The sequence below is a fragment of the Pseudochaenichthys georgianus genome, chromosome 8 (genome assembly GCF_902827115.2).
Source record: "Pseudochaenichthys georgianus chromosome 8, fPseGeo1.2, whole genome shotgun sequence".
Lineage (NCBI taxonomy): Eukaryota > Metazoa > Chordata > Actinopteri > Perciformes > Channichthyidae > Pseudochaenichthys > Pseudochaenichthys georgianus.
In genome coordinates this window covers 7,078,317-7,097,700 of record NC_047510.2, presented here as the reverse complement: position 1 = coordinate 7,097,700, position 19,384 = coordinate 7,078,317, and the positions used below count along the sequence as shown (strand labels likewise).

The window sequence follows — 19,384 nt, the reverse complement described above, 5'->3', positions numbered from 1 at the left end:
ATGTGAGAGTTAGTCAGAAATGGATACACAACAAAATAAAAGCAGTAAAAACGGAATAATATATATAGACAATATATACAGCACGTTATTTTGATATATTTAATTTTTTTCAATCATATCTTCACTAAAATTTAGCATGACGTCTCACATTGTATTTCAGTTATCGGTAATGTATCCAGAACACTGTTGTATTATCGAGACAGTGAACAAATCAAATGTTCTTCCCATTACACTTGAACGCAGCACGCATTCAGCTTCTAATGTGGTGGTTTCTGATTGGCTCTTTGGCAGGAAGTGAAAATACTTCATTCTCAGGGATGATGCGAGAAATTCACAGGGTTTCTCCTTAATTTAGTTATAATTTAGATTTCTGTGATAAAGTTTTGAATGGAATATAATACGGCTGTATTAACTGCATGTGCTCAGTTTGTTTTATTATGTTTTATTGGGATAAAAGCAGCTGAACCGTCGGGTGACGGAGGCGGATGGTGAGTCGAGTCGACACTAAAAACTGACATAGCCTATGTGTGAAGTTATTTTAACATAATGTTTTTATTTGACCATTTTATCTCTTGCACTACACGCAACATGTTGCCTAGTTCAGCCCTCATACTCTGACCGAGCTTTACACCGAATCCCTTTTAAAATGTTGTCAGTTTACCAAGTCTTCCCTAAAACGTAAACACTAGGAGAACTTTTTTAAATTACTATTAGTGAATCATAAATAAGTATTTTCCCGAGTTGTGTACTTATTAGGCATGTGCATTTTTCGAATATTTAGGTATTTGTACCATCAAAGAAAATGTTGTACTTTTTACTGCACGACATTTTTTGACATTTACTTAAACAACCACCTTCCTTATGTGATATGATGCCGTAATACTGTACAGTTGAGTACATTTTGTTGATAAATCGTTTTTGTTACTTGAACTGACTCTGGATTATACATAATACATTGCAGCACATGCAAAGTGTCTCCTACATCCGTCCTGACACCTGCTGTTACTCTAACACCAAGCTCCATTTACAAATCAAGCCGATTTTAACACCTGAAGCAATTTCTCACTTTACCTGAAGTGGAAACTAACGGAGTACATTTATCAACCTAATGTACTTAAGTACAAATTCTAGTTTTACCTTACTTGAGTAGTTCCATTTCCTGCTACTTTATACTTCTACTCTACTACATCTCAGAGGGTAATACCTTTTTTTCCCTGCAAAACATTACCTGAAAACCTTCAAAACAGTTGAAGTAATACAGAATACACTTACATGCAGCATAAATGATTATACAGAAACATCATATACCAAATTCTGGGAAATAAATAAATATTCAATATCTTGTGGTCAGTCTCTCCGCCTCAATCAGTATCTAGGGGAGATGTGTTTGGCATTGTTGCCCTTTACCTCCCTTCATTTCTACTGTATATAAAAGGGAAATACTGACGGGCAATTCTTTTTAATTTTTAAAGTAAAATTAATTAATAATCTTTACTTTAAGAGCATTTAGCTAATTCTAACTTCCATTTAAATAAAGTTTAGATGCAGGACTTTTACTTATAGTGGAGTATTTTCACAGTGTGGTATCACTACCTTTACCGCAGTAAACGATCTTAAGACTTCTTCCTCCACTGCAGGGAGCTTTTATTAGTGTATTGAACTTGAATAATAATGGGATCATTGGAATAAACTGCAAACTGAAATGTTTATTAAGACAGCTCAAGTGATTTGAGCAGAACGTTTCATGATTCAACTGACCAAACTCTTCTTAACTTGATTCCAAAATAAAATAAACACAAGTTTAATAATGTTTTGTATGCAATGCATTACCATAGTGTCTAATATGTCTTTTTGTTTGTTCTTATGTTCATGTCTGTTGTGTGTTCAGGTCTTCAGACTCAGGCTTCAGACTACAGGATGAAGGAGATTGTAACATCGACATTTTGGACGGCTTTTCCCTCTCACATCAACAGTTCATTGAAAGGTACGTGTAGTATTAACATCTCCTTAACATCTCCTAAATATCTCGGAGCTGCCATCCACGGAAGACCTTTACTCCCAGCGGCTCAGGAAGAAAGATTATCAAAGACCCCCATCACCCCAGCCGTCTGGCAGGCGGTGCCACAGCATCAGGGCGAACACCACCAGACTCAGGGACAGTTTCATCCCACAGGCCAGAAGACTATTAAACACCTGAACTAAGAACATCCATAACATTCACCAGTTTTTAACTTACAAATGATGTATCACTTGTATATAGATTCTTATGGCACTACTTCTATTCTTTTTTATTGTATTTACTTGCATTATTTTATCTGTGTTATTGTGCACTGTTGGAGGAGCCTGGGACCTCAGATTTTCATTGTCTGTAGCTCTGTACGAATGACAATAAAAGCCTTGAATCTTAATGCATTAATAATGCCCCTAAAATATGTCATCACTTTAGTCAAATACTGATGTAAAATGTGATTGTTGTTCAAAGTTATCCACGGATTGAACATGATTGTGACCAGTTTTACATGTTTTTTTGTGTCAAATTTATTTAGTAATTCTCAGTTTTGTGGGAAAAGAAGGCAGTAGCCAAATCGTATCAATTGTATTTATGTTTTAAACAGCATCTATTTTTTGTACAACTTGAAACTGTTACTGTTGAATTCTGAGAATTAAAAAAAACGTCTTAGTAAGTAGTTCAGGTTTGAAAAATGTTTCCTTTCGTCTTTGCTTTTAATATTTACTTTATTGTAATTAGCATAACTTTTAAAAATGTATAAACACCATTATCATATAATCAGTTTGCTCTTTTGAACAACAGCCTCTCTGTAAAACATGCAGAAACACTGAGAGTTGTCTTAAAAAACGACATTTCCATTATTTCCATTTTGTTTCCTCATCAATCGTCCTGATTTCTGAGTGAAACCCTGCTGATTCAAGTGTTTCCTCAGATATGCGTACAGCAGACCGGTGATCCTCAGAGGTCTGACTGACAACACGGTGCGTATTTTGAGCACGTACAAGTACATCATGTACTGCATTTCTCCTTAGATGCATCCATTATGCACATACTGTAGACTAGAGGAAGTTGTCAGTAGGATTTTATTGTGTGTATTTTCAGGAGGTTGTATTTAATTGAGCACATTCCTCCATCACACAACTTGTTTTCATTTAGATATACTCTACTTTTTCTTCACGCTAATTTCTCATATCTTTATTTTATTATTCATTTTTGTATATTTATGTTTCTTGCACTTATTCTTGATTTTTTTGCCCTATTATATTTTTGATAATATAAATGTTTCCATCTATATTTCTCTGTGAATTGTTTTGAATGAAACTCACATATTGCAACAAAAAACAACTCCTTTCTTTTTGATCTGAAATGACAGCCATTTAAACCTTAAAAGAGTTTAAAAAGTGACAGGTGGGCAGAAGGTGCCCTCTGTTAGTACTTAGACAAAGAATCAGTACTCTGCCTGTTTCAGAGGTTCAGGTCGCTGTGCTCCAAGGCCAGTTTGTTGGAAGAATACGGCGCCAGCAAAGTCCGTCTCAGCACAGCGAACACGTTCTCTTACAGGAAAGGTAACTGACAGTCTGCATGTACCCCGCAGGGTTTGTTGTTGTTTATTTATTGTTTATCAGTGATTCTTTTGTTCCAGTGGACATCCCTCTGCAGGAGTATGTGGACGATCTGCTGCGGCCGCAGTCTGCAGACGCACTCGGCAGCGGTGAGTTCAAAGAGGATTTACTTTTATTTTTAAATATGTTTTATTTGTGTATGTCCTATAGGCCTATACATTATGTTGCAGTGTGGGAGGAGCTTGGAACTTAAGATGTTATGTCTGTGAATATGACAATAAAGCCCTTGACCTTGACACTTGACCTCTGGAGGATTCAGCTTTAGGTCGGGAACCGTCATGCATTTAAAACAAACAACAACAAAAAAACTCTAACTGTGGATTTTCTTGAAATATAATTAAGTTCGTTTTTTTTATTAAAGTCATATACAATACTAATATGTAACTGTGAATGCAGTTAAATACAATATAATAATAAATAAGATAGTGTACTGTCACAACCTAGTGACAAAAAAAATCTAAATAAGATAAACTGTAGTAGTGCTACAACCTACTGAATATTATACATATGTATTATTATTATTATTATTATTATTATTATTATTATTATTATTATATTATACATATTAAAGACATTCTGAGAACAATTCATTATATCAAATGTGTCGTAGTGATCTGCCACAACCTGCTGAAACATATATCTAAATGAAGTATCTTCCACATCATTGAGTCGGTAATGCTGCAAACAAAAGGGGGGGTGCGTCGGATTTCAAACAAAACACAAAACCAGAGCATTAACTTGTGCCAGAACAACTGTTCCACCTCCGATATCTTGTCTTAAAAATTCAAATATTGGAAAGACAAAATCTTAATGAAAAAATCAAATCAAGATTTATTTATATAGCACATTTATAAACGATTTTTGGTCGAGCCAAAGTGCTGTACATATAATAAAAATAGCCTACAAAAAGAAGTGGATCAACTTCAAAAACAATGTGTGTTTGAGTTTAGAGTTTTTTAGCCTTACTTGAAAGAAGGATTTGAGGATAAAAGATGTTTTGTGTGTATTTAAAAATCTTTTTCTGGCCTAGTTTCAGAGTTTTGAATGTGACTCCAGTAATGAACCCTGTCTCAGTTAGAGGGTCTGCCGGTGGATATATGCAGAGTACTTGATCCACCTCTGGGTTTTATTTAATTTAAATGTTACCAGGAAATCAATTGCATCAAATGCAAAATGTTGCCTAGCATAGCATAGCCCCGAGACCGGCTGCTACTCGCACCAAACTCAATTTCAACATCTGTCCATTTAACATGTAACTTGAAAACAGGCACCTTTAAACACTTTAAGCACATTTTTACCAGTATAATAAATGACTCAGGATTTTGTGATGGATTATTGAAATCATCATATATCATATATAAACATAGTGTTTCTACTTTGACTCTTCTTCCATGTCTGCACACAGAGCTTTATATTGACGTTTCTCTTCCTGCAGAGACGCTGTATTTCTTTGGAGACAACAACTTCACAGAGTGGCAGAGTTTGTTTGAGCAGTACGAGTCTCCCCCGTACGTCCTGCCTCGCACCAGCGGAGCGTACAGCTTCGGGATCGCAGGTTCGTTCTACTCAAATGAAATCACACCCAATGCTGCAGAATGTCAACGTGTGGCCTGTTAGTCCTGTTCGCTGGTTGTGATGTCGAACGTTTAAACACATGCATGCAAACACTCCTAAGGAACAAATCGTCTACAAAGATCATCAACGATAAATCATTTAGTCTCTTTTGGTCATCAGAAGATTTATATAAATATTGTTTCTCTGCTTCGTTTTTGTTCTCGACCTAGAGAAAATGTCATCATGTTCTACATGAAGGAATTATGTTCCACTTTAACTGAACGCAATGTGGCCAAAGCCGATTGGCCACAACAATAAAACAAATAAAGAACTTCAAAAAGTTGCTGTTTTTTTAAGCTAAAGTACTAGCAGTGTTATCGCTGTTCTGAGTTAGTACTTTTGATTTCACTTTATCTCAGTTACTTTGAATAAAAGTGTTTCTTGGATTTGATGAGATTTTTCTCTGTTGTTTACAATGTTTCTCTATTTCTTTGAGCTCCTTGATGTCATTCTTTTGTTTCACTTTTCTTAATGATACTTTTTTCTTTCCTTTTTTCTCCTTAACTTGACTGTAAAATTCCTGCCTCTATAGCCGCGTTCACACCGCAGTACTTTTCCCACAAAGGTTCATCAGAACTTAGTTCATGAGAACTATTTAGTTCTCAAGAACTAAGTAGCCTACAGATCGCGTTCACACCAGAATAAGTCCCTGGGGGAGGATTGCCCCTCGATTCCACCGGGTCCGTCTGCGTCGCGGTTTTGGTCCGGCCTCCTCCGGCGTCGTACCCTACCGGGCGCGTTTCAGAAGCGGAGCGTCTTGCTTGCCGGCTCGCAGTTTTTGTTGATTTGGGCATATTTCCTGCACAGGCTACTTTGTGCAGACAAACATGAATCTACATGGATCAAAGATGTGTTGCTGTATTTTAGTGGTAAATGCATTCATCATCATAATTATTCTATATATATCATTTACACAGTGCCTGTAAACCGGAGGAGAACGCTGGTATTTCTCCTCCTACTTGAAAGACTACGGAGGGATAGGGATATTTTGGGGATAGGGCGGATGCTCTGACCGGTCCACTTCCTGCCCGGCGCCTCTGCAACACCTCGGGTCGAAAAATAGACTTGAATCCTATTTTGGGCGGAGCCCAGCGTCGCGCAGCCATATCGTGTCCGTAACGCGTCCGCGACGCAGACGGACCCGGTGGAATCTAGGGGTTACGGCCCCTACACACGGCGGGGTGCGTTGACGCTTCAACGCTTCTGCCCATTCACTTTGAATGGGGTGACGTCATGCTTCGCCGAACTGCATTGTGGGAGCAAAGCGTATTGTTCTACTTTTGAAGCTTCGACGGAAGCCTCAGCCAATAGAATCATATGCCAGTACAAGCTCTAGCCAATCAAACCGCTGCTTGTGTGTCCGGGGCGGGAGATTCAGGTGATTGGTTCACTGGCTTCAGTAGAAGCTGCTGGGACTCCCAGCAGCTTCGACTGAAGCCTTCCGAGTAAATCGCCAGAACGCCGACACCTCCTCATCTCCACCGCTCCCATGTTTTATTTTGTGTTGCCATAAGTTAGTCTCTCTCCGTTTGTGCGCTGGGCTAATGCTAATGCTAATGCGAGGATAATAAAATGGCGGCTTCAGAAAACTTTTTGGGAGTTTTACGGGGCGTGGTTTGCAATCCGCCCAGCCAATCAGAAATAGGAACCTTTTTCTCCCACGGAAAAGGGGGTACAAAGGTTCTGATGAACTCATTTTTGTTCCGGATTTTTTAGGTGTGAACGCGACATTTCGGAACTAACTAAAGTGGGAAAAGTACTGCGGTGTGAAAGAGCCTATTGTTTGCTTGTTAATTATGTTCAGCAGTGTTATGTGTTGAATAAAAACTTTCAGATCCTGGTTTGTGTCCTCAGGTCCTGGGACCGGCGTCCCCTTCCACTGGCACGGCCCCGGTTACTCTGAGGTCATCTATGGCAGAAAGGTTCTTATTTGTTCAGTTCTCTGCACGTCATGCTGATTAATTTAATCTGTGTTAATATCCTGAACGTGTTGACACAGATAAACATCTTGTTTACCTTATGTTGCCACAGCGATGGTTCCTCTACCCGCCGGACAGGGAGCCTCATTTCCACCCGAACCGCACCACCCTGTCCTGGCTGAGGGACACGTACCCCCACCTGCCTGAGGAGGAGGCTCCGCTGGAGTGCACCATCAGGCCTGGAGAGGTGAGCCTGTTTTACTCAGACTAAAAACAGCAGAGAGCAGATTTTTAAATATATTTCCATTCAGTACACTAAGAAACCTTTTTTGCAGAGCATTAAAGAAAGAGAAAAACACAAGCAAGCATGAAAACAATGCAGGTTTTAAATACTTCAAAAAAGCGTAATAAGTAGCTGTGCAAATGTTTTATGAGAAATTAAATGTACTCAACACATTTGACAAAGCCCAAGGATACAGACATTATTTTAGCTGAAACATCACTCAACATTTCTGTTAGGACTACTGATGCTCTCTGTGAAGAAAAACATACAAAAACAATAAATAAATGTAAAATAAATGATCTTTACCTGCAGTTTAACATTGTCATCTTTTTCTGGCTGACCAATACAAAGTTAGAAAAAAGTTGGAAAAAAAGTGTGGGCAAAAGAGTGTGTTTATTCCTGAAATAGAAAAGGAAATTAAGTCAAGAAAAGAAAGCAGCAAATCTCCATTTAAGAGGCTGAAAAAACTGAACTTGACTTGATATGATATGTTTGCAGCTCTGCTGTCTGAGACTCATTGTTTTGGTTGTTTCTCCGTCAGGTTCTGTATTTCCCCGACCGCTGGTGGCACGCCACCCTCAACCTGGACACCAGCGTCTTCATCTCCACCTTCCTTGGCTGAACTTCTCCTTCATCGCTCTCTTCAGCCATCCAAATTCATTTTAAATGAATGGCGGCTGTTACATCACTTTGTCTCCATCTGCAGACTGACTGAAGAAAAACAAATGATTGTAATTCATGTTTGAGCTGCAAGTTTCAGGTTCATATTTTAGTCTAAAGAAACACACTTACATTCCAGGAGAATCTTTTTAGTTTTTTCTAATAATGATAAAGCAATAAAAAGTATTTAATTAATAGTATTTAATGCCCAAACAAGCTAAATGACTGTCGGGATCAGATGGTACTACATTTTAATATTATGTCATATCATTTGTATCACTCTTTCTTGAAGCACACGTTGGGGAATAAAGATGGCTGCCAGTCAAATGTTTGCAGATTATTTAGGTGGTTCTTTCAACAGATAAACGATAATGTGTTGTTTGCATCAAAACTCAAAATGCAAAAATCTATTTTTTTTTCATTTATTTGTTCATACATTCAGTGAGTAAAAAATTGAAAAAACCGGTTTGATATTTTCATTTTAAAGGATAAGAAATGTGTTTGAGTATAAATTATTTGAACACACATCTATTTAATGCTTGATTTAAATAGTAAAGGCAGTCAAACTACGTGTTGTGTCATTCTTAATATTGCCACTAGATGTCACCAACGGGAGACATTTTAAAATCAATGAACAATAATATATCAATCAGCCTTAACATTATGACCACTGACAGGTGAAGTGAAGAACATTGATTATCTCGTTACAATTGCACCTGTCCGTGGGTGGGTGGGATATGTGGCAGCAAGAAGATAAACTTCTCTGTTTCATTGCAAGGCAGGTTAAAAGAAAAACGTAGTCAGTGAAGATACAAAATGCCTTATTTGCAGATATCCAAATAAATACTGTTACGTGATCTAAATATTTCTTGTAACTGCCAGAAAGATAAGAAAATATCACCCTTGAATAAGTCACCAAGTAGGCTACGTGAATGATTAATTTCCTATAATAAAAATATGTTACTGAGCTGTTGAACCCATATAAATGTATTTCTGACTCATCACGTGTCACCTATAGTTCAAAATCCGGATTTTCCTGAATGCACCAGTTAATCTGTCTGTGTTCTCTTTGTGGAGGGGCAGGTGTGCATGCGTTCGCTCGCGCTTTTGTGCGTGCTCGTGCCCGTAATAAGAGGTTTCTCTATAGAGAGGCGAAGTCCCTCCCTTTCCGGGAGCCTCCATGGGACCCCGGAAGCGTAAAATTATACATTGAAGTCAATGGAGAGGGAAAGGTTATCTTTTGATCCCGTTTGAATTGTGCCACGAATGACACATATGATGTTTGTCAATTTAAAAGAATATTTTGCAAGTCAAAAAAATTAAAATGTGTCGTAAAACTGTGAAGTTACACATTTTTTTGTGTGAAACCGCTGAGTGAACTACAGGTCTCTAGGTCTCGCACAATACGCGTCACCATCACAAAGATGGCCGTCACGTTAGCAAATGTCACCTGTTTCTTTCAGAATGAGAATAAAAGTATAAAACGAGGTGACTACAAGTCTGGACACGTTGAGAGCTGTACATACACGAAAGGGGAGTTAGTCGGTTCTGTAAGAGCAGCGGGACCGGCTTTACAAGATGTTGGTGAGTAATATGAGTGCAATGTGTAACGTTAATGTCAGCTAGCTAACATTAGCTAACAAGGTACACTAACGTGTTTTGTTTCAGTAACTAGTGTTCTCCTTTAGAACTTCGTGGTCTCTGTGTATGCTGTGGTGGATAACATTAGTGTTCACAAGAACAAGGTACACTCCCGTGTTTTGTTTTAGTTGCTCTTCAGATTGAAGCGGCCAGTTTTATATCGACTATACTGTATGTGTGATCTCCTTTTACATCTCGTTGTGTCATTTGAGTTTATTTGCTGTGTGTAGATTCAAGGGTTTTGGTTATCTTGTCAATTTGTTTGGTTATCCAGGCACAGCTGTGTGTGACTCCCTCTGGTACACCGGTATGTGTTTTCCTAATGTAGAGAGCATTGATTAATTAATAAACTACACACTGAGTCTAGATCCTGACCAAATCCTTTTTTATTGTTGATCAAATGTTTTTCAAAAATGTATTCATACACATTTAGAAAAATACAATGTACAATCACAACCAGTACAACACACATTACAAAAAATACAGAAAAAACAAACAATAACAACAATCAGACAAAACTATGGAAAAATAACCCCTCCCACCCCCAGATCCAGACCATCCTTGTATTATTGCTCATTCAATCTATTATAGCATGCTAACAAACATGGTACTTACTTTATTTGTACAGATCTGCATGGGAGACGATGGCGCGATGCAGAGCGCTGTCTGTGATTGTGCACGGGGGATGTACAAATGCAGCCACGCTGCAGCATTGGCAATATGTGCCATGTGGCAGATCAGCTCCACAGATGTTGAGTGCCAGTGGAGGAAGCCTGGCACTTCCAAAGTAGTCCAGCCGGTGTCTCAACTCTACCAACAGTGAGAGGAGACATACAACCCACTGGCCAGAGACATCGCCACTCAGGATGTAGACTGGTTCAGGTCTGCACTGAGGGGCGCACAGTGTGGCATGGCATGGCTTTTGTCACCTGAGCCAGAGCCGCGGCCTCAACATCAGGCCATTGTCACCGTGCCGGAGCTGGTGAAGGGGCATGGGGGCTTGAGGCAATTCTTGCCTCAATGCGACTGAGCAGAGACCAGCAAGCTGCCATCCAGACAGCCACCGGAGGACAGCGGACAAAGTGGCAGTTACACAGGCGGGGCAGGTTGACAGCCAGCAAGTTTGGTGCTGTGCTGCGGTCGGGACTTTCATCCACTCCATGCGCGTCCCTCATGAAGAGGGTGCTCGGGGGGTACAAGTTGGACGGAGTCATGGCTGTCAACTGGGGGGTTGTAAACGAGGCCGAAAGGGTGAAGGCTTTTGTGCAGGCCTATCAGGAGACAGTGTTCGAGTCTGGTCTCTTTGTGAGTGAGTCGGTGTTTTGGGAGCATCCCCCGATGGACTTGTGCAGCCATCTGCCCTGCTGGAGGTGAAGTGTCCACCATCATTATATAGGATATATATATATATTTGTATACATATCTGTAAATTGTATAATTTTATTTGATTTAAAAGTATTTTTGATCTCTGTCTATAAACACAAACTGAGTAAGATTGACAATAAAGTTGACTTTGAAAAATATATATATTCTTTATGAAAATAGTTGACTGTTGGAGAAATGAATCCAAATGAAACGTTGGACTGAACTACAACTACGCCTTTAAATCTCTACGGACTGTTTTTCAGTGGGATGGCAAGTTCCTATCTTTAAACATTTATTAGTTTTTTTCTCAGAACAGATTTGATTTTCTGAAGTTAATTTAACTTAACTTGTAAGGTCATTATTAAAAAGGTACAATCAATTTGTTTAGGGTTGAATAAAATAATGATAAACATTTCATCTTGATGATTTACTGACAGAATAAGAAACTCAATGATGCTCTACTCACCTGTTCCTTTTTATAAAGTGAAACAATAGATTTTAGTAAACTTAAAAACAACCTTCTCCAAAAGCTATCAAGGAATATACCGAATACTTGTTTTAGAACTTTATTACATATTTTTATATAAATAGTTTGAGTGATCCATAATTGACAGAAGCTGGTGTTTACACTGACCTGTCTTTGTAACTTCTTTAAACCACTACCTCACTCATTTCTTTCATTCATCACGGTTCAGTGAACTAAGTGATACATGAACCAGTTTAATAATTATAATAACGTAGGATTGCAACTCTTTGAAACTGTAGGTGGCTCTTAAAAGAGCCGTTGTGTTTGGGTGTGCTGGTCTCAGGTCAGTCTAAGCCCTCTCTCCGCAGATGCGGCGGGCCAGCTGGATGTCCTTGGGCATGATGGTGACCCTCTTTGCTTGGTTCATCTTACTGGGGGCAGCTACATGGATGTCGGTGCAGTCCACAGTCATTGTGCAGTTGAAGGCAGAATGAATTTATTATTGACTCCGAATGAAGCACAACTTCATGTCATACAATACATTGACTTTATTTGTAATTGTGTGAAAACATATGAGCATAATGATTAGCAAGCAGGACCTGCAGGAACAGAGCACGGTGATGGATGGAGCTGGGAAGAGAGAAGAATAAAGAAAACAGATCAACTTCATTATCGGATATTAAAAATTCAATTTCAAAACAAGTTGCCACTCCTGCAGTTTTCTAGTGTGTAAAGATGATTTCACTTGACCTATGCACAATATCACACTCAATACATGTGTGCCTTTGATGTATATAAATAATATACCATAACCAAATACTATTACGTACAGTGGAAATCAGGTTGCCAGGGCAGGTCAGTGTGCATGTTCCTCAGGGTCTCAGCAGTTACAGGTGAGGGAAAGGAAATAAAAGAGAAAAAGGTCAGTAACAACACTTTAAAGTAACAACACTTTGAATAATTATCTCTTCTAATAATTTTCTCTCAGTAATCACTCAACTACTGTCTTTCCAACAAACAGATTGACTCACCCTTACTGTCATCACAATGAAACACGTCCAGAAGAATGTGTGAGAGTGTGTTTGTTATCTTGGTCAGGGAGTGTATTGTGTGTGTCAGGGTGTCTGGGAAAGTGTGTGTGTGTTGATGTGTGGGAGTGTGTGTGTGTGTGTGTGTGTGTGTGTGTGTGTGTGTGTGTGTGTGTGTGTGTGTGTGTGTGGTGTGTGTGTGTGTGTGTGTGTGTGTGTGTGTGTGTGTGTGTGTGTGTGTGTGTGTGTGTGTGTGTGTGTGTGTGTGTGTGTGTGTGTGTGTGTGTGTGTGTGTGTGTGTGTGTGTGTGTGTGTCAGGGTGTCTGGGAAAGTGTATGTAAGAAGGTTTATATATATAGGATTACTTTAAAACAGTCCCAAATAATACATGTTCACTTCAATACAGTTCAAGATAATACCTGTTTACTTTAATACAGTTTAGAACAATATCTGTTTGCTTTAGTTTACTTCATGTAATAAAATAATAATGTCATGGTAAGGCTACCATCACTAAAGTAATGTAATGCTAACTAACGTGCTCGCTACTCGTCGCTACTAGCTAGGTAGCTAGCTTGACTGTGTTCCATGCACAACATGTGTATTACCTGAGATGTCTGATCCGGCGACTCCTGGTCCTTTCATCAGACGGGAATCGATAGAACGAGCAAGTGGTATGATCACTTATGTGATTACAACCTGGTACAAAGCACACAGGCATCTTGTAAAAGTGAATTTATTTTTAGCAATCTCTTATTTATTGGAGGGAATAAATCAGTTATGAGATCTTCTTCTTCTTCGCTTTAATTACGAGTCGCAACCACTTGGAGCATTATCGCCTGTGACATCACTTACGCGAGCCAGAATGGGATTTGGGATTTGTAGTCTTTGTAGTCGCGTATTTTTCATAGTCTTATATTTCAACAGTTTTACGACAAAATGTGACTTTTTTGACATGGAACTTATTGTTTAAGATTGACAAACATCATATGTGTAGTTCGTGGCACAATTCAAACGGGATCAAAAGATACGTGTTCTCTCTCCATTGAATTCAATGTTAATTTTTCGCTTCCGGGGTCCCATGGGCCGGAAGTAGATGGGCGTGACTTCGCCTCTCTATTCTTAAATGTCCCCTCCTCGACTCCTATCCTCGATACTTAGTCCCGCCCACAGGAGATGCGAGCGGAGGACTGAGGAGGGGAACCGAGGAGAGAGGAGGGGAAGCAGCAGGCGGTTAGAGAAATGAGAACTCCTCTCCTCTGAGCGGTCATTTTAAAGAGACGTCCATTAATGATGACAGCAGCCCTCTGTCTGATGGACACATGTGTTCATGATGACCTATATTTACTTTGATTCATTGACAGTGCGGTATAATGAGATAATAACAGGCTATGCGGACACACACACACACACACACACACACACACACACACACACACACACACACACACACACACACACACACACACACACACACACACACATATATATGTATATAAATATATACAATTTCAGAATCAAACAAGTATGAGAGCACTCTCATAATAACGTAACACAATCAGAGACTATATCCCCCCCTCTCTCTCAGCCCCATTTGGGGTTAGCAATGGTGTCAGACAAGGTGGAATTATGTCCCCAGATCTGTCCAAGCGACTGAAAGCCTGTAATACTGGATGCATGATTGGTAGTACTCTAGTGCAGTGGTTCCCAAACGGTGTGCCGCTGATATGGAAGCGGATATATGGAAGCAAACAAGAGACAGAAGTATTTGAATTGTATCAGACACCGAATTTATAGCATTGAAAATAATTACTTTGAAAATCATGTATCTGAATTTTTTTTGCTCCGAATTTACCTATGTGAAATAAAAATGTAAACATTCAAGTTAAAAAAATTCGAATGTTCAAATTCAGATCCCAAAAATTCAAGTGAAAAAAATTCTACGTCAAATATTTCGGTGTTTAAAATTCGATGTCAAAAAATTCGGTGTATAAAATTCGACATCAAAAATTGCGATGCAGCATCATCCGGGCTAGTCAGACAGGATAAGGAATCGAGTCCGAATGCAATCAAACCGACTTCTGGCCTATCAGAGCCAAGCGGCAAACCCCGGGACAGTGCGGTGAAGCCCAATGCTGCAAACTGTAGGCGATGGATGCATATGGGAGCAATTCCCGTAGACCCTATGTTAAAATGTCCAACTTAACATCAGAAAATGAACATGTTTCTAGCCTGGATCCACAAAAACATATTCTGTATATAGTTAGATTCCCCCTTCATGACAACGGGACTGCTGCTCCTAGCTCCTCTCTGCTAGCTCCGTTAGCTCTATTGGCTCCGTGATGCTACAGCGGCTCAGCTCATGAGGAGAACACTACTTGAACTCGGCCGTGTTTGTTGTGTTGGTTCCTGGTGGACTATTCGTCATGCAAATATAGGATTTATCTGCGGTTAAAACAGACCGTCCATGAATGCAGTTTCTTTGGTAAGTCAACCCTGCGTACTTTATCTTATGTTACTGGTGTTTTTATTAAACTAACGTTAATGAATGTTTAGAGTTGGGTTAGCATTTGAGCAATCGTAGCTCCATCTGTGCTAGCGACAGTGATGTACCTGAACGCGTTCAATGAACGATCGTTCATGAACGCGTTCATATTTTGGGCGAACGTGAACTGAACGTACTGTATTTCCGCTAGATGAACGTAATTGAGAACGCGTTCATTCTCAGCGCTGTATAACGGCGTTCAAAAGTGCGTTCATTCTCAGCACTGTATTATAACGGCGTTCAAAAGTGTGCCAGATTTCATATGCCTTTCAGCCGAAAACCCAGTTAAAACACACCGTAAACAGGCTTCAAAATAATGCGGAAAACCACCCAATCTGGCAACAGCAAGCTGCCTGTGACGCGTACGCGCCTGTCACCCCTGGCTGTCGCACTAAAATATAAATATACTAAATATATCAGACTCCTCACAACAAACAATGTGGAACCTCGGAACCGGCGAGCATTGAATGAATGAATGAATTAGTATGGACGAAGCCGAGAGCAGAGCTCTGCAGCAGCACTCGCTCAGAGTGAGACTCTACGGCAGGGGTGGGGAACCTCCAGCATCCGGGCCGTATACGGCCCACGAGACCATTTGGTACGGCCCTCGAGGTAATTTATAAACACAAGCAAAAAATAAAAAAATGAAAGAAATCTAGACCGCAAAAAAATTAAACAAGCGGCCTAGATCAGGGTCCATGAACACAACACGAGCCTAACGTGTCATCACGTGGTATATGTCTCGACTGACAGGGATGCAGGGATGCAGTTCTGACGGAGAGCACCAGAACGCCACTCCAGCACTTCAGAAAGTCCATACACATGCCGCAGTTTCTGCGTGTCTGTGTCTTTAGTTGAAAGCCCAGTGGCGATCTGCTCATCTGTCACACTGATCATACAGTCAATAACTGTGTTGTTATCATTAGCATCTGGTTAGCTAGCTATGCTAACGAATATAAGAAGCTTTGTCTACAACCAGTGAGGTAAAGGCACATCTTTATATGATCATTATAGTTATAAAACAAACAAGAGAATAAAGTAAACAGGTATAAAATACTATATGACAGTTATTAATAAAGAAGAATAAAGTTTGAAAGGGGAGTGATTTGTCAAATATCCATAAATGAAAAGAAAATCTGCTTACAGTTGTATTTGGGTGTTGAGAGATGTGTCCATAGATCTCCTAATGTTGCTCTCAAAGTGCACCACATCTTGCCAGGGGAGCCCCCTAGAGGAGGTTAGTTCCCCCCCCCCACTTAAATCATGTTCACATGGATAGGAAACTAAATACATTTGCACACATCTTGTGTCCATATCTTTCTGTTTTGGTGGTCACGCCACACCCTGCACGTGCATGCATACCACACCCTGCACGTGCATGCATACCACACCGTGCACGTGCATGCATACGCGAGTCATGGTGAGATATCTGGATTAAGAGGTTGCTTTTTCTTTGCACAGAATGAAATGAATGGGCTGTGATTTTAGTTTTTTAAGCAGAGGTCAATAACTTGTACGGCCCTCTGAGGATATTGTAAACACTGAAATGGCCCATTAACATCGTACAGGAGACAAATAATAGCTCGCAGCAACGTATTGAAAAAATAACTATGAACTATAAATTAGTTCATTTTTGAAACCATGAACTTTAGTTCAACATTTTGAATTATGAACTATGAACTGAACTAGTTCATTTTAAAATGTGTGAACTGTGAACTGAACTAGTTCATGTAGAAAGTGAACTTTCCCAACACTGGCTAGCGATGCTATGCGTAGCATCTAAGAGTGTAAAACATTAAGTGGGATGCTACTGTATACCAAAAGGCTTCTGTGCGAGGTTGCTAAAATAAAGTCATCCTTGTACGTTAGATAGTTAGTTTGCTAGTTAGGTTACTGTATGCATTGTTAAGGTTCATTTAAATTCGCTATGCTCTACTATAGCATAAAATAGACTAGCTAACGTCAACGTATTGTTGAAGAGAGGCTTAGTGTATATTAAATCAACCTCACAATGAAATGTGTGTATCTTTAAAATATGAACGTCACATTTCAAGATAATAACGCTCCCTTAGATATTGTAATATGGTTTGTTGAACTGGAGTTATTTATTGCAGCTAACCATCTATCCGACGAACGACCCACACATTGTTGTTTTTAATATTATTACCAATGCCTCTTTTGATTGCATTATCATCACACTTGAGAAACAGCCTTATCGTGGCTGTAAAACGGAACATGTAACTTAATTCCTGCATTTAAGGACGATGAATAGCGTAGTCAATGCTTTAGTGACAAGGAAATGATTTGTTTAAATATTGGATACAGTATGACGTTATCTGTGACTTTAGTCAAAATTAAGCTTATCCATTGCATTGCATTTGTTAAATAGGGTTGTGTCTTACCCTTACGTGTGTGATATGAATATGGCATATGAAAACAAATGCATTTTCCTCACTTTATGAGCTTCACAATACTTGTGCCTTGTACCGCCGAGTTTGCAACGTCATAAATAAATGGTGCCAATCTTTAGTCATGTGAATGTGTAATCTAACATTTTCAGTAAGAATAACGGACAAAAGGAATACAAATACAATTTATTGAAATGTGAACTAAAAGTGATCAAGCATGAACCATCACCATTTTCTTTAAATAAAAACTAAATAATATACATAAGTTACACTAAATGTTAATCTGTTAATTGATTAAGTAAACACATTTTGTCAAATAAAGTGACAGGCTAGGCCTGTGCAGGTGGTAACAGCTATGCCCAGCATGGGCTAAGTTCTGTAGGTGCAGCTGGTGCAGGTCCTCCTCCATCAGGTCTGGTCCTCCTCCCTCAGGCCTGGTCCTCCTCCCTCAGGCCTGCAGGGTATTTCCCTGCGAGAAGTCCTCCTCGCAGGAAGACTGCGCAGAAAGACCCTCAGCCCTCTCCGGCCAAACCAACAGACAGGACGTTCATAAAGTCTCTAATCATCCATCCTGTGAATATGAGAGGGGAACAAATAGTGTAATAGATGCTTTGGACAATAAGAAATATAAAGTTAACTGTTGAGTTGCTCAGTTTTTTAGATTGAAAGGGTTTAATAATACAAACAAAAAGGAGAGGCACCGTAAAATAAAGATTGGTCTTTCAATAAATTGTGTTGATTTTGAATTCTTTGTCTAAAGTCAAGTAGCTAGAACTTTTACTTATAGTTAGAATGAGACAGTCTGGTTATAATGTTTGGAGGAGGCATCACAGGTAAGAGCACCATTTGTTGTGTTCCATCCACAACAAATGCACACAGACTGATGTGTATTTATTTATTTCCTATTTCTTGAATCATTACTGTCAGTCCAAAACAAGAGATTTTGTTTTAGTAACATTTAAAAAAAAAAACATTATCTCTTTTCCACTACACTATCTTGAATACTTTAGTTTTTACGTCACTACATTTATCTAACAGCTTTAACATTGTAAAGGTGTCACTTCGGACTCTGGGTAATTATGCCAGCATGTCCTACTATTTTGAGAGTTTGAACAAACCAGACCTTCATCTATTAATGTAGAAAATAGTCAGCACATTAAACCAATATGAAAGTAATAATTAGTTATCTCATTGCTCAAAATGAGCTCCAACTACAATAGTTAAGTCAACTCTTGCATCGGTAATAACAATAAATCAAATGATATAATATAATAGTATAACTTGTGTCTACTTTAGATACTTTAACAACGACACCTAATTATACTAGCATACTTTTACTAAAGTAACATGTTTAAATGCAGGGCTTTTGTAAGAGAGTATTTCGTATAGTGTAGCATGGTCTACTTGACTTATCTAATCGAAGTGATCGTTAGATCCCCCCCCCCACACACACACACACACACACACACACAAAAGGACACAGTAACGTTGTGATTCACTTCAATTAATGATAACTACGGAGCTTGCTAACAGCAAGGCACAAGGCTACTTCACTCATTTAGCTAGCTAATGTAAGATACAAATGCTGTCGAGCCCTCACTGCTTGTAAAATAAAGAGCACAAACTGACTACTTACCCGAGCGGCGAGCCCCGCTGTTCTCCGTCATTTTTCTCCCGGGTTGTTGTGATCACATGACTGACAAAGCCGTGCTCTGATAGGCCAGAAGTCGGTTTGATTGCATTAGGGCTCGATTGCTTATCCTGTTTGAGTAGCCCGGATGATGCATCGCAATTTCGGACATCGAATTTTATACACCGAATTTTT

At 39.3% G+C, this 19,384-nt stretch overlaps 1 protein-coding gene across 1 annotated transcript; it reads left to right on the top strand.

Moving 5' to 3' along the window:
- The first annotated feature begins 282 nt into the window (after positions 1 to 282).
- jmjd8 (jumonji domain containing 8) lies at positions 283 to 8,436 on the top strand. Its single transcript, XM_034089606.1, has 9 exons — positions 283 to 488; positions 1,889 to 1,984; positions 2,943 to 2,991; positions 3,480 to 3,576; positions 3,654 to 3,722; positions 5,069 to 5,188; positions 7,102 to 7,169; positions 7,279 to 7,413; positions 7,991 to 8,436. The coding sequence occupies exons 1-9, from the start codon at positions 388 to 390 to the stop codon at positions 8,069 to 8,071; spliced, it is 816 nt and encodes a 271-aa protein (XP_033945497.1). The 5' UTR covers positions 283 to 387; the 3' UTR covers positions 8,072 to 8,436.
- Positions 8,437 to 19,384: the final 10,948 nt, after the last annotated feature.

What these genes read in the sequence shown, in the direction of transcription:
- jmjd8 (XM_034089606.1), top strand. Translation starts at nt 388, where the DNA reads ATGGAATATAATACGGCTGTATTAACTGCATGTGCTCAGTTTGTTTTA. An exon ending in TGCAGACGCACTCGGCAGCG is followed by an intron (nt 3,723 to 5,068) that starts GTGAGTTCAAAG and finishes CTCTTCCTGCAG; the next exon opens with AGACGCTGTATTTCTTTGGA. An exon ending in GCACCATCAGGCCTGGAGAG is followed by an intron (nt 7,414 to 7,990) that starts GTGAGCCTGTTT and finishes TTTCTCCGTCAG; the next exon opens with GTTCTGTATTTCCCCGACCG.